This window comes from Callospermophilus lateralis, chromosome 1, assembly GCF_048772815.1.
Source record: "Callospermophilus lateralis isolate mCalLat2 chromosome 1, mCalLat2.hap1, whole genome shotgun sequence".
Lineage (NCBI taxonomy): Eukaryota > Metazoa > Chordata > Mammalia > Rodentia > Sciuridae > Callospermophilus > Callospermophilus lateralis.
In genome coordinates, this window is record NC_135305.1 from 209,266,311 (window position 1) to 209,280,321 (window position 14,011).

The following is a 14,011-nucleotide window of genomic DNA, read 5'->3' on the forward strand; positions in this document are numbered from 1 at the left end:
GCCCGGCTGGCGGAGCACCAAGGGGTGGCCGAGCTGGGGCGGGGGGAATCTGGAAGATCTCTGCTTGGCCGAGGAACAGATGCAAATTTCACATATGTCTTGTAGAAATGGAGCCACCCTCAGACCCTTCCCTCAGCTGCCTGGGCTGGGCACCCCCATGCACTGCCCACGAGGGCCCCATCAGCCCACAGTCCTGAGACACGGGCTCCCACTCATGGCCCTCCGGGCCCCACTGCCTTGCTAGGACCCTCTGTGGGCCAGCGTCTCCTGCCTCAGCTCCTGCCTTGGGAGGCGCTCCCTGGGTCACCCTAGCTCCAAGGGGTCAGAACAAAGGCTCCTTGGCTTGTGGCACTGCCTGCTCTAGGAAGCCCCCTGGGTGGCTGAGTCCATCTCCAGAGCCAGCAGCAGGCCCCCCATCAGCAACTGCAGGCCAACTCAGAGTCGTGTAGCTACTGACCGGGGGACCTCATCCCTGCCTACATGTTCTCTGGGAAAAAGGATATCTGCCGTCCATGTTTGTCCACTGACAGGGGCCGGCGGTGCGGGGAGCCAAGCCGGCCACGTTCCCGATACACTCGGTCCACTAGCCCGTGATGTCGGGTGGTCCGGCTGGTGTCCAGGCCTGAGGACTGGAAGGGTGTCTGGGAAAAAGAGGGGGTGGGAGGAAATCGAAACAGAGAAACCCAAACAGTGGTTATCAACTGTGACCTGGTATCTCCCCCGCTCTGCCCCAGGATCTGACCTCAGGGACACCCACTCCAGAGACACCCTTGGGTACCATTCTGAAGGCTGAGACGGGGGTCTCTGGGGCCCCAGCTCCCCAGCCCTTCGAGCACTGGGGATGGGGGTGCGAGAGCTGGCAGGGTGTCTGGCGCCGGGGACAGGCGTGCAGTGCAGCTGGCATGCACGGGCCAGGCAGAGCAGCACAAGCTCGGGGCCCAGTGCTGGCCAGGGTGCCAGGGTGCGGCGGCCTGAGCAACCTCCGCCCCGGCCTTACCCGGTGCACACAGGCTCCGCCCCTCCCTCAGGCCCGACGGCCTTCTAGCCCTGCTGCATCATCCCTGGAGGGGCTGCCAAGGGAGGCCTGGGGGCTTCTGCAGAGAACTGCTGCTGGCCCACCTGGCCAAGCGCTGGCTCCCAGGCGGCTTCCTAGTGAAGCCCAATGCTGCTCCTCACGGAAACTGGGCCTCACACACCCTCCTCACCGCCTTAGCCAGGCGCCACCCAGAGCCCTGGCCCACAACTTCACCGGATGGGGCTTCCTTCCAGCACCTGGGGTTTGCACGAGGTCCCCAGCCAGGCCTTGCCCCTGTCAGGCTCTGTGCCCCAGGGGCCACTGGGAGCCTGCACTCTGCCTACCCTGGCCCTGCGCTGCCCTCTTACCATCTGACCAGAGCTAGGTCAGCTGCCTCTGCCAGTTCTGGACACTGTGGGTCCCCCTACCTAGCCATCTGGCCCCTGGCCCTGCTGTCTTCTCTGGGCAGTTGAGCAAAAGGCAACCCTGGGGTTCAATGAACCGCCCCTTCCAGGACAAAGTCAGTGTCCGGAACTGCTGTCCTTTCCCACCTACAGGGCTCAGGGCTGCCTGTCTGGGGGACTCAATGGGGACTCCCAAATCTGCCTTTCACCCAGTGGAGATCCTGCTGGCTTGGGTATTGCTACACTTCTGTCCCCAACAGGCTCACTGTGAGGCCTAGAGGGCAGGGCCACTTATCTTTCAGAAAGTCTTGAAACCCAAAGGGGAAACCAAGGCGGCTGAAGCCGAGCCAGAGGGGAATGGAGCTGGGCCAGCCACGCCCCAGCTCACCAAACCCTGCCTGCCGGCCCCACGAGACACGTGCACACGCGGACGTGCGTGTGTTTGGAGGGATGGACCATGCAGCGCTGGGGGCACATGCTCGGATTCTGCTCAGGGGGACCCCAGACTGGGATATGCAGACGTGGCATCTGCCCCAGGCAGACCCCAAGAGTGGGGGGGGGGCTCTTGATGCAACCATACATATTTCCCGAGACAGGAGTGGGGAGCAGATCCATTTCCATTTGGCGGACAGGATGTCTCCCTGGGAGCCACAGGGGCAGCCACATGGGGGACTGGGGGACACCAGCAACCTCACACATGTCAGGGTCTTGCAGGCTGGCGCTGGGGATGCCACGGCCTCAGCCTGGGGGCTCAATTACCAGAGAGACAGGAGCCGCTGCCAGGGCCTCCCCCAGAAATCCGCTGGGCTGAAAATGCAAAGAACCGAGACTCTGAGATGCCCAGCAGGCAGGACGCGTGGGCCCCAGGCCATGAGCCTCCCGCGACAGATGCCCAGGAGGACCCCACACCCCATGCCTGAGAGGGCTTGGTCTGGGCCCCATGTGGGGCTGAGCAGAGGAGATGCCCAGAGAGATGTCCTTCTGGAAGGAAGAAGAGATGCAGAAACAGAGGAAGGGAGAGCTGGGGGGGGGGGCGGGGAGACCGACTCAGCAAGGGCCTCGACAGGGAGGACGCAGGGAACCAGAGACGACCCCTGAGCGTCTGCTAGATGAGGCGCCCTGAGGAACCGATCCTGGCAGACCCCAAGCCAGCCTGCGGCGGCACCCATCCCTGCCACGGTGCAAGAGACACTGAGCTCCCGGGGGACGGCCCTCAGTTCCAACAGGCCTGCCAGTACTCAGGGACAGGGCTAGTTCCACAACTCTCCCCAGCACTGGACAGGGGTATGATCACTGGGGGGACCTGTCTATGCAGAGCCCAGACACTGCCCTGAAGGTGGCCCTGAATCACATCTGACCCCACCACCGGCTCCTGCTTCCACCTGCAGACCAGAGGCCAGGCAGAGGATCCTGGGACCTTATCTCCCGTTGTGTTTGATAAGGCCGTGTGCAGCGGCCTGCAGCCTGCGGGAGCCGCCGTGTGGGTCTCTGCCAAGAAACGTTTGCAGACAAGTGGGGTCAGGCGGCCGGGCCTCCTTCTGAGAAATGCTGGGCTTGTGGATTAGTGAGGCGGGACCGAGCCAAGCCCCAGAGGCCCTGAGCACTTCCCGCTGCCTCACAGCCGGCGGACAGGTGTAGGGGCTGCTGGAATGCTCACGGGCAGCCAGACTCGCTTTAGGATCTGCTCACAGGGGACAGGCTGGCCGACAGGCAAGTGAACCAGGACTGAAGCGCTGCTTCCTAATGTCCCCAGTACAGAAAGACAGTAGGCAGGGGAAGGGAGGGCTCAGGCGAATGTCGGCTGACCTCAGCTGCCCTCAGAGTCCACAGCACATGCTCTGTGGTGAGGGAAGGGTCAGAGCTGGACCAACTTCAGGTGGGAGGCTATAGGGGCTCCCCCAGGAAAGGCAGTGCTGCAGGGGGCTCACCTGGAAGGACAGGTCCATGGTGCCACTCCCGATCTGGTTCACGTTGGGCAGGGAGCCTCCGTAGTACTGGCCACGGCTCGGGCCCAGTTGCAGGAACTGGGACTTCTGAAGCTGAAGCTGCAAAAGACGAGTAGCCCGCTGTCGTGAGGGAGGGGGTACCTCCGAGTGCACCTCACAGAGCCCCAGCCCCCAGGGTGCCCACAGGACCTAGGCAATGAGGTGCACATCCACTAGGGAGACTGCAGAATCCTCAACAAGGTCAGCTGTCTTGTGACCAAAAATGACGGAAGAATCTGGAGGCACTGGAATGGTCCTCCTGGGGCAGGAAGCACCCCCAAGGAAGCCCATGATCGTGAACTTGGGGAGCAGCTGCCTCTCTGGCTGCCCCGGCAGGCAAGCAAAGGAGCGAGAAGACCACAGACACCAGCCCAAGAGGAGCCCTGTACCCCAGGGGAACCACTTCTCGTCCTGGCTGCGGATGGAACCCTGGGACCTGGGAAACCATTTTTCCAATGGCCTGAATCCATTGTCTCCAAAGGACAATGACGCCTTTCAAGGAGTAGCCCTTCGGATCCCTGTGGCAGCCTACTCAAGACCAGAGTGGCTGAGCGAGTCCCTTAGACCCAGCCCGAGTTCTTGGGGGTCTTGCCCATGACCCCAGGCTCCTTCTGGGTATCCCGCAGGCCTCGCTGAAGCTGGCCCAGCCAGGCACCTTCATGGGGCGGTGTCCCTGCTGCTCACTCCACAGCGACCAGCGCAAGGCCTGCAGCTGCCTGCCTGACCCTGCTGCCCCAGAACAGGGCGGAGAGGTGGTCCCGCCTCCCCACCAGGCTGATTCTAATCTGCAGGGAGCAAAGGCAGAGGTCCCTGGCCTGGTGGCAAGATGACCTTCAGGGATGATGGCCCACAATCCCTACCCGGCCACCAGGAAGGCGGCTGCCATGGTGCAAGGTGGGAGCAGTGTCCGCTGCGGCCCGGCAGGGGCGGTTGCTAGGTCCACTCTGTGTACACAACAAGGCCGGCTCGCGTTCCCTCACAAACAGCTCCTGGCAGGCTCGGGAGCTGGCCGCCTGGCTGCTTGCTCTCCCACGCCAGCCCCAGCTTCCTGGGGGGCCTCGGACACCGGAGGGGAAGCGAAGCTGGGGAGCTGGCTGAGCGCCCAGCAGAGCACCTCGCCCAGGTAAACAGCTGCTTCCTGTGAGCTGCAGTGGGGCTGAGCGAGAGATTAACCTCGTGTGCTCCTGGGTGGCTCTCCGCACCTGCGCAGCCTGGCCCGGGGTCAGGCTGGGAGGCCCCGGCCCACAGTGGCTGCCCGTCAGCCACGCCCACCAAGAACACCCCACTGCGTCCCTCCTGGCAGACATGCGAGACAAACAGGCCAGCTGCAGGCCAGAGGGGGAGGCCAGGCAGGGTGGGTGGGGCCCCTGCAGCTCCTGTCCCCCGGCACAGGTCCCTTCCGACCTCCCACGACCTCATCCATGTCCTCCCGTGTCAGAGCTGTAGGGCAGGAGCCTGTACTCTGTCCACTTCTTGTGGACCTTGTGGCCTCTGAGGCCTAAGCCCTCCACCCCTCCAGGTCTCGGCTTCCCCTTCCCTAGACTCAGTCACAGGGCGGGTCTGTGCGCAGAGGTCGGGCACGAACGGAGGCGCTCATGGGCACGTGCTGTCCACGCAGGAGACCTGGAGTCAGCAAGAGCCCGAGGCCAACCTGCTGGTCCTCCTATGGGATCGGACACTGACAGGATGCTCCCAGACCCCAGGTCCCACCTCTGTCCAAGCCTCTTTCCTGTGATGCCCCAACCCACCAGGTCCGGACTGAATGTCATGGAGGATGGTTGTCACTGAGTGCTACATGCCTACTCGAGAGGCTGAGCAGGAGGATCCCAAGTTCCAGGCAAGTGTGGGCAACTTAGCAAGACCCTGTCTCAAAATAAACAGAAAGGGCTGGGGGTGGAGCGCAGGAGCAAAGCGCCTGCCTAGCCTATGAGTCCCGGGTTCCATGCCTAGTACCACGAGAAAAAGAGTTACTGTATCCCCAGGGCCTCAGGCCACCCTAGATGTCCATGTCCACACTGTGGTTTAGGGCGGAGGCCCTGGGCCACCCAGTATCAGCTCAGCTTCTGGAGGAGCTAGACACTGATGTCAGCCACCCTGGTGATTATCCACGTGGACAGGACAAACCCCCAATAGAAACCTCAGCCCCCAAGGCCAGGGAACATCCCCGGTTGGCAGTACACCATGCCTGTTGTCACACACAGCTGGGAGGTTCCAACACTGTCCACGTGACTCCACTGGAGGGGAAACTGGAAGTCACTGCTTAGTTTCCGATTCCCTTTCTGACCTGAACCCACGTCCCTCTGCTGTGATAATCCACCCTGTGACTGTTCCAGATGAGCGCAGTCCTCCTGGCACTGCCCAACTTGAGAGTAGACGTGGGGACTCCCTGAATCTGTAGGCACTGACTGCCCCCCAGGCCTAGCTGGAAACCCCTGGGAGCAGGACCCTTCTCTAGGGTCCTGCCACCCAGGCTCTACCCAGTGGACCTCACACCTCAGCTCAGCAAGCTGCTGGGCACTGAGGCACTGGAGTTAGTTCAACCTCTTCCTACAGTCACGCCACATCCCTTGTTATGTCCCTCTCCCCCACGTCATCATCCTGTCCCCCACCATGCTGTGCTCCTAAAGCCAGAGATCTCACAGAACTGCAGCAACACTGCTGGTGAATACACGCACACGGGGCACACGGGTGAATGGACGGACACACACAGGGATGGACAGACGCCACTACTCTTGCCCTCTGAGCTCATGGTCACCGGCTGGGGACAGGCCCACCTGCAAGCCATACAAGACCAAGGTAAGAAGCTGGAAGGCTCCGTCAGTGGCTCGGCCACTCCCTCCTACCCAACTCCAGTGACAGTCAGTCTTGACCTTGATGTAACCCAAGGTCAGAGCAGACGCCTGGCCCTGGAGGGACCTCCCAGGAGGGCACAGAAGATTCCAGACAACGTCCCTCCACCCCAGACTCACGAGAGCCGACAAAGGGCCATAGATGGGGTGCTGAGGCCTGGGGAGGATGTCAAGCCCAGGCCACAGCTCCCAGGGTGCCCCTCACTATGGCCTAAGGGTCAGACAGACCAGGGTCAGAGTCCAGACTCGCCTGTCATGGGAATGGGCCCCTGATGCCCTGGCTCCCCACCTTGTACTCTGCTCAGCCCGGCTCCCGCAGGGCTCTCCTGTGCCAGCCCACCTCCACCCGCATCCTGGAGGGGCCTCCCTGCCCCACCCAAGGAGCAGCCCCCGTCGCCGCCACAGCAGGCCCTGGCTCTGTGACTGTCCTGACACTGTTTTTATTGGGAAAGTTGTAGATTTACAGAAAATGGCAGAGATGCCCTTGAGAGCTCCGAGCACCCCTCGCCCAGCGTCCCTCAGAGCTCACCTCTCACTCCTGAAGCGTGGGAGTCAAATGACAGCCACGACCTCGGTACAGCACCGCCGGCTGGGCTACCTGTGCTCTCGTCATGGCTCCACAATCTCTGGGCTTGTGTCACCTCAATGACCACGTCTGAACTGCCCCGCCTCATGAATGTCCGTCCTTCAGCCTCCCGAGCCCACCAGATGGCCAGCACTTGGGACTTGGTCGGATGGTCGCTGCTGCTTCTGGCACCAGAGCTGCGCGGCTGCGGCAGACCCACGGGAAGTGCTGCAGGTCCCTCGCTTGCTGCCTCCTAGCAGCAGCCCTGGATTTTTCCAGAACACCATCCCCAGGCCATGAACCTCAATCCTTTGATTGTGACCAATCACTCAGCAGCGCCTGGCCTTTGGGGTCAGAGGGGATGACGGTTGAGGACAGATGTCCCCGCCACTGCCCTGGCTCTGAAGGGACCTCCCAGGCCCCAGAGGTGTCTCAGGCTGGCCCCAGGGTCAGTGGGGCTGTGAGGGAGTGGAAGGAGCACACACTCTGGTCATCTCGTGCCACCCCATCCCTGGGCCTCTGGGGTGGGCCCACTGGGTGTTCCTCAGGCTCTCCCCTGGGGTGCAGAGCCCTGCCCTGGTCTCCATGCAGCTAAGCATCGTGACAGCCATGTTAGTATCCTGGCGCTGCCAAAGGACCACAGGTTGGTGGCCCAAACCACAGGGACGTGTTCTCTCACGGTCCAGGAGGCTGCAAGAGACCTGGCGTCAGCAAGAGCCCGAGGCCAACCTGCTGATCCTCTCATAGGATCGGACACTGACAGGATGCTCCCAGACCCCAGGTCCCACCTCTGTCCTAGCCTCTTTCCTGTGATGCCCCAACCCACCAGGTCTGGACTGAATGTCATGGAGGATGGTTGTCACTGAGTGCTACATGCCTACTCGAGAGGCTGAGCAGGAGGATCCCAAGTTCCAGGCAAGTGTGGGCAACTTAGCAAGACCCTGTCTCAAAATAAACAGAAAGGGCTGGGGGTGGAGGAGACGGTCTGCAACGGCGGGCGGCACGGGGTAAGTCCACGGGAGGACATGCGCAATCTACACACACTAGATGTTACAGGAGGTCCTTGAAATGGATTTCCATCCATTTCCTAGTACTGAGCCAATTCCCCTTGGACACTGAGGGGTTCCTGTCACTGGACTTAGGGGCCACCCCAATCTAGAATGAGCTTATCTGGAGACCTTTAGTTACATCTGCAGAGACCATATTTCCAACTAAGGTCACAGCCCTAGGTTCTAGGAGCAAGGATGCTGGCATATCTTTTGGGGTGACACCATCAAACCCACAGGCCCTCTGAGGATGGCAAGCTCCAGGGCTGCCCAGCTAGGAAGTGGCCAAGACGACATGGACTCCACACCTGAGCGGAACCCTGCATGGCCCTGCACGGCTGGGGCCAGAGCCCTCCTGGGACCAGGGATCAGTGGGAGACAACAGAGGACTGCGCCCAGAGGTGGACCCGGTGCTTCTGGTCAGAGCAGCAGTTCAGTTCTCAAGGACCCCAGCTCCCTCGAGGTAAAGAGCAGCCTCCGGCCCTGCCCTCAGCCCCAGCCCCAGCCCCTCATTTCTAGGCAGGGACCCCCCACACCTCCCGTGTAGCCTCTGCTTATGACCCACGACCTTCTGCACAAAATCCTCAATCCCCATCCCATGAAGCCTGAGGAGGCCCCTTGTGCTGACGGGCCCTGCTGCACCCAGTGTCCACGCTCCTGCAGGCCCATCCTCCAGCACCCACAGGATGGGAGAAGCAGGGTCCCAAGGCTGGAGAGCAGTGGCCAGGTGGCCCTGGGAAGGCCTGTAGTGATTCGGCTAGGGCGACTTCTCCAGAGGGGACAAGATCCTGGGGCAGCCCCCAGTCTCCTGAGGAGTCCTGTGCAGCACCAGGTGACAATTCCCCTGCCACCATCCCCACCTTACTGCAGATGGCGTGGCTTTGGTTAGGCCTGTCGGCAGTCACTAGGGCAACAGCCTGGCCTTCTAATGAGATTAAAGGGAGCAGACTGGCCAGCTCCGCCCTGCTCAGGGGCAGTGGCGCAGACAGGAGTTGGGGAGCAGACAGGAGTTGGGGACGGAGGAGCTGTGTGCGCTGAGCGGGTCTCAGTTTGGCCCTCCCACCGGGACAGCCTGCATGGTCTGGCCCTCCACTTTCCCCAACACTGTACCCCAGCACACGGGCTTCCTCGGGGGCCCTTCCGCCGCCCACACAAGTCACGGCTGCTACAGGGCCTTCACAGGCACTGCCTCCCCCAGGAAGCATCTCCCTGGGAACAGGACACCACCCAGCCCTGGAGAGCTGCCTTCTCCAGCTGAGCCCCTGACCGAGCTCTGTGGGTCTGTCTCTGGTCACACTGTCAGCTCCCTAAGGCCCAGAGCAGAGCCGGACAGTGGTGGAGTCCAGCACATGCGGGGGACAGTGAGATGTGAGGAACCTTTCACAGACGGCTCCTGGATTCCCAGGCAGGGTCCGCGCCCGGCCTGTTCCCACACAGGCTGCTGCCCCTCCCCCACGGCCAAGATATGAAAACTGAGGCTCGAGGACAAAGGGGGGCTGTCCAAGTGTAGAAGTGGCAGGTACTGCCGCTGAGGGAGGGGAGGGCGTGCTGTTTGTGCCAGCTCCAGCCCGTGTCACTTGGTGTCCTGGGTCATTCGACACCCAGGCCCTGCAAGCCTGAGGTGGAGTCCCAGGAAGGCAGCCTGGGCAGAGGGGCTCTGAACACAGGGACAGGGCTCCACGGGGTCCTCCAAGCGTCCTGGGAGTCGTGGTGGCAGGAGACTGCCCCCTCCGCAGACAGCCGCGTCCTTCTGACAGTTCACACTGGCCAGTGGCCAGTCTGCAATGGCTGACATGACAGCGTCCCCAAGGAAAGCATCTGGCCAACACTGGGCCCTGCTCTGTGTGGAGGGCACTGGCAGCAGGCCAGAAAGACAGAGCGCTACCTGCGGAGCCCAGGGGCTGGTGGACTTCAGCACGTACACGGGCAAGAAGCGGCGGGGACAGAAGGCAAACGTGGAGGTTCAGGCTGGGCTGAAAGCATGAAGGCCTCGAGGACATGGCAAAGAACAGGGAAGGGCAAATGTTAAGTGCAAAGACCCTGGGGCTGGTGGCACCGGGTCTGAGGACCACAGTGGCAGCCAAGGTCAGAGAGCGGCTGAGAGGACGGAAGCTCTCAGTGACACTCTGCATCAACAGGCAGGCCAGGGACCTCAGCCCTACAGCTCCAGGGCCTGCTCCTGGTGCCCAGGCCCACAGCAAATAAACCGCCTGAAGCCCTGACACCGCCCCCCATCCCCACCCCGCACTCCTGGGGGAGGCGCCATCTGCTCCCTGCGGCCGAGACCTCGGATTTAAAACAAGGCCCGCAGGAGTGGGCATGGGCCTCGTCCCAGATCACAGCACCACGCACAGGCTCCAGAGCTCCGGGGGCTGGACAGAGCAACTCTGCACACCCCAGGGGGCTGGCCTGGTGGGAAACGGCGCCCCAGACACAGGGAGGGCTGGTTCCAGGGGGAGGAGGCTGGACGTGAGCCCAAGCCCTCCACCCAGCCCTGGGCACCGGCCTTTGATGAGCTCCCTGCAGCTTCTCCTGAGTGACATCAAAGCTGGGGGGAGGCTCGTGCTCGCCAACTGACTTAGAACCCTGAACGTCTGACTCCTGAGCCTTTTCTGGGCTCCTCCAAGGGCAAAAGGAACTGCCCCAGAGCAAAACGCCCCAAATGCACATTCCTCAGATTTCTGACAGGCCCTGCTCCAGGCAGGGGTGAAGATGTGATGCCCTAGGGACACTGCATGTCCCTTGGTAGATCCTTCACCTTGGTGCTGGGGGCCCTGGGTCACTAGGAGGGCAGCGGTGAAGACGGCAGGCTGGATGGAAAAAGGGGCACAGCCCTGGTGCAGAGCAGTCAGTGCGAGGCCCTGAGGGCGGACGCTGCCCACAAGGAGACCTGGGCGGGCGGCCCGCAGAGCCGCAGGCCAGGACTGAGCCCAGAACCACCCCAGCTGCGCCTGGTGCTTGCTTCCTTTTTATTGTTTTGTTGAAAGTACTTTTTAGTTGTAGGTGGACACAAGATCTTTATTTTACGTGGCGCTGAGGATCCAACGCAGTGCCCCACACGTGCTAGGTGAGCGCACCACCACTGAGCCCCAGCCCCTTTTTATTTCAGATTAAAAAATGTGCATTTTTTAAAAAAGATGGGAAACCACACGTCAGTACCCCAACTCAGTGACCCTGAGTGTGCTGTGCAGCCATCGCTTTGGCTCCAGATGTTTCCATCCCCTAAGAACGGCCCAGCCCCACCAGCGGTCTCTCCCCGTCCCCTCCCCCAGCGCGGGCGGCCACTGATCTGCCTTCTATCTCCGCGGATTCACCTTCCTGGACATCACACATCAAGGAATCCTGCCATGTGTGGCAACTGTGTCTGGCTTCTTTCACGTGACGTATCTTTGAGGTCTGCCTGCGCTGTGTCCAGGACGGGGGCCTCACTCCTCCTACAGCCCAGGGTACTCCACGCATGTGTGCGCCTCGCTTCCGCTTATTTATTTATTCACCAGCTGATGGATACTTGGGCTGTGACTCCAGAAACTGAAACTTTGTGCTGGGAACAATCTGCAGGGAACACGAGCTGTATCTGCACCCACTTCCCAACCTCACGGCTCTGCCTGGGGAGGCTGCAGGTCTTGCATTACCTGTGGCGGACCTGCAGGCCATGCTCCTCAGCAGCCCGCCACACTAGGCTCCCGCCAGCCATGGAGGAGGCTTCCAGGCCTCCGCCTCCTCCCCAATGCCTGTTCCGTGTGTGTGCGGCCCTGGGATGGGGCCCAGGCCTTGTGCACACCAGGCAAGCGCTCCACCAGAGCCGCCCCCCAGGTCACTGGTTTGGGATAACAGCAGTCGGGGGTGTGAGATGGCGTCTCGCTGTGCTATTTTTTGGGTGGGCAGGAAGGGGGTGGTGTACCAGTAACTGAACCCAGGGGTGCTTAAACACTGAGCCACATCCCCAGCCCATTTTATGTTTTATTTAGAGATAGGGTCTCGCTCAGTTGCTTAGCACCTCACATTTGCTGAGGCTGGCTTGGAACTTGTGATCCTCCTGCCTCAGCCTCCTGAGCCCTGGGATTATAGGCATGTGCCATAGCACCGGACTTTCATGGTGCTTCTGAACTTGGATTTCTCCGGTGGTTGGTGACGCTGGGCATCTGCATTGCCTGTCGGCTCTCTACAAGTCGCCTTTGGGAAAAAGTCTATTCAAAGTCCTTTGCCCGTTTTTAAACTGCACCGTCTTTTCCTTGTTGGTTTGTAAGAAGTTTATTAGATACTCTGGAAATTCATCCCCCATCAAATACACAAACTACAAATATTTTTCTTCCATCCTACAGGTTGTCTTTTCAGATGCCTGAGGATGGATTTTGAAGCACAACAGTTTTCACTGGGATGGTGTCCAATGTACCTTGCTGCTGTGCTTTTGTTATGTCTCAGTGTCCACTGCTGTCCAAGGTCAGGAAGAGCTGCCCCTGGGTTTCCTTCTAGCAGCTTCAGAGCTTAACTCTCACACTCACATCTGGGGCACGTTTGGAGAGAGTGTCTGTGGAGCTTTGCTGTTGCCTGGCCCCCTGGCCCCCAGGCCGACGGAGGGGCCCCACGAGCTGGCTGTGCGGAGCATCTGGGGAAACGCGGACGAGCGGGGAGGAAGGCCGGAGCGGGAGTGAATGAGAGCCTGAGAGGCGCGTGGATTCCAGGCTGAGTCACTGAGGCCCGGCCCTCGGGACGCTCCGGGGCTGCCTCCTCTCTCGCTCCCCAAGTGTAAATACAGAACCAAATACACAAACACCGGGGCCTGGAATGCCTTTAATCAGGCTCTGCTGCCGCTGCCAAATTTCCAGACCCAACTGAATCAGGGTCGCCGTGAGCACGTTCTGTTTCTCTGCTGGTGGCGGCTGTGGAACACGGATGCTCTGGCGGGGATGGAGGGATGTCCCTAGGGGCAGCGAGCAGCACAGCTGGTTCACAGGGGCTCCCTCCCCCGACAGGAGACCCCGGCCTGCCAGCTGGCAGAGCGCCCTCTTTGAGTGGGGCCTCCCGGCAGCCCTGCAAGGGCGGGAACACGACTGCACCCACGTTTTGCGAGCAGGGAAACTGAGGCACTGAGAAGCAGGGGACTGCCTGTCACATGGTATCAGGAGGGGCCTTGGTTACAAGCCAGGCTCTCTCCAGGGCCTGTGAGCACATCGCCTGTCACCAGGAGCGTCCCTGAGTTTGAGGGCTGCACTTCACGGCCCTGGAGGCCACCCCAAACCTCCCACTGCAGTCCCCAGGCCTTCCTGCATTCTGCCACTGGGCCCTTGCACTTACCACACCCTTGTCTGGAAGCTTCTATGGTGGCTCCTGGTCACCATTTGGGTTTCAAGCCAAATACCACCTCTTCAGGAGGTGACCTCTCTGACCCCGTGGCTTGCTTCCAAAATGACCCCCTGGAAGCTGGAATTCTGAGACCAGGTGCCAGCTGATTCCACTCCTGGCGAGGGTGCTTTCCTGGCTGGCAGGGATCTGCCCCCTGGGTTTTCCAGGGCCCTGTCTGGGTACATGGGGTGCAGATGTAATTTCTCTCTTCCTCTTCAAAACCAATCCTATAAACTAGGGCCTTGCTCTTCGGCCTCATTAGCCTTAATGACCTCGTAAAAGCCCCATCTCCAAATACGGTCACATTAGGGGTGGGGGCTTCCTCATATGAATTTGGAGGAGCACAAAATTCAAACAATAGCACCCTGTCATGGGAATATTGCCTGCCTGTGTCTGTCCAGGAGGCTGACATGCCCTGACAGCCAGGGACCCGTGCTGCCCCCAGCAAGTGTCCACGGACAGCCATATCTAGAACTGGGGAGCCCTAAATGGCCCTACACCCCAAGTCTTCAGGGAGCGGCCACAACCAGCCAAGCCCTGTCAAGACCCACAGATCCCAGACTCTCTGAAGGAGTTCACAGGACACAGGGGTGTGAAGGCACAGGGAGGGGTCACTGAGCTACACTCTGCTGTACCCAGCCCTGGGGAGAGTCTAGGATGTAGGAGTGACCAGCTGATGCCTGTCCTCCAGGGATGCCGGACAGCTGACACTGACAGTCGGACTGTGGGCGAATTTCTGGATTCCGCCTCGTGAATATAAGGCAAGAGGCCCTCCCAGGGGTCTCGGGTGGGAGCTGCCAGAGG

At 61.0% G+C, this 14,011-nt stretch overlaps 1 protein-coding gene across 11 annotated transcripts in view; it reads right to left on the reverse strand.

Annotated features, from left to right (window-relative positions):
- The window catches only part of Crtc1 (CREB regulated transcription coactivator 1), a 69,873-nt gene that overhangs the window by 22,350 nt on the left and 33,512 nt on the right, over nucleotides 1-14,011 (reverse strand). For 7 of the 11 annotated variants that reach the window (XM_076845673.1, XM_076845645.1, XM_076845597.1 and 4 more), the window contains exons 2-4: nucleotides 3,348-3,464; nucleotides 2,179-2,226; nucleotides 504-641 (exon numbers count right to left, since the gene is read on the reverse strand). In XM_076845673.1, coding sequence (XP_076701788.1) covers nucleotides 504-641; nucleotides 2,179-2,226; nucleotides 3,348-3,464 — 303 coding nt within the window. The remainder of the gene's footprint in view (nucleotides 1-503; nucleotides 642-2,178; nucleotides 2,227-3,347; nucleotides 3,465-14,011) is intronic. The other 4 variants (XM_076845665.1, XM_076845656.1, XM_076845626.1 and 1 more) reach the window with 1 other exon arrangement.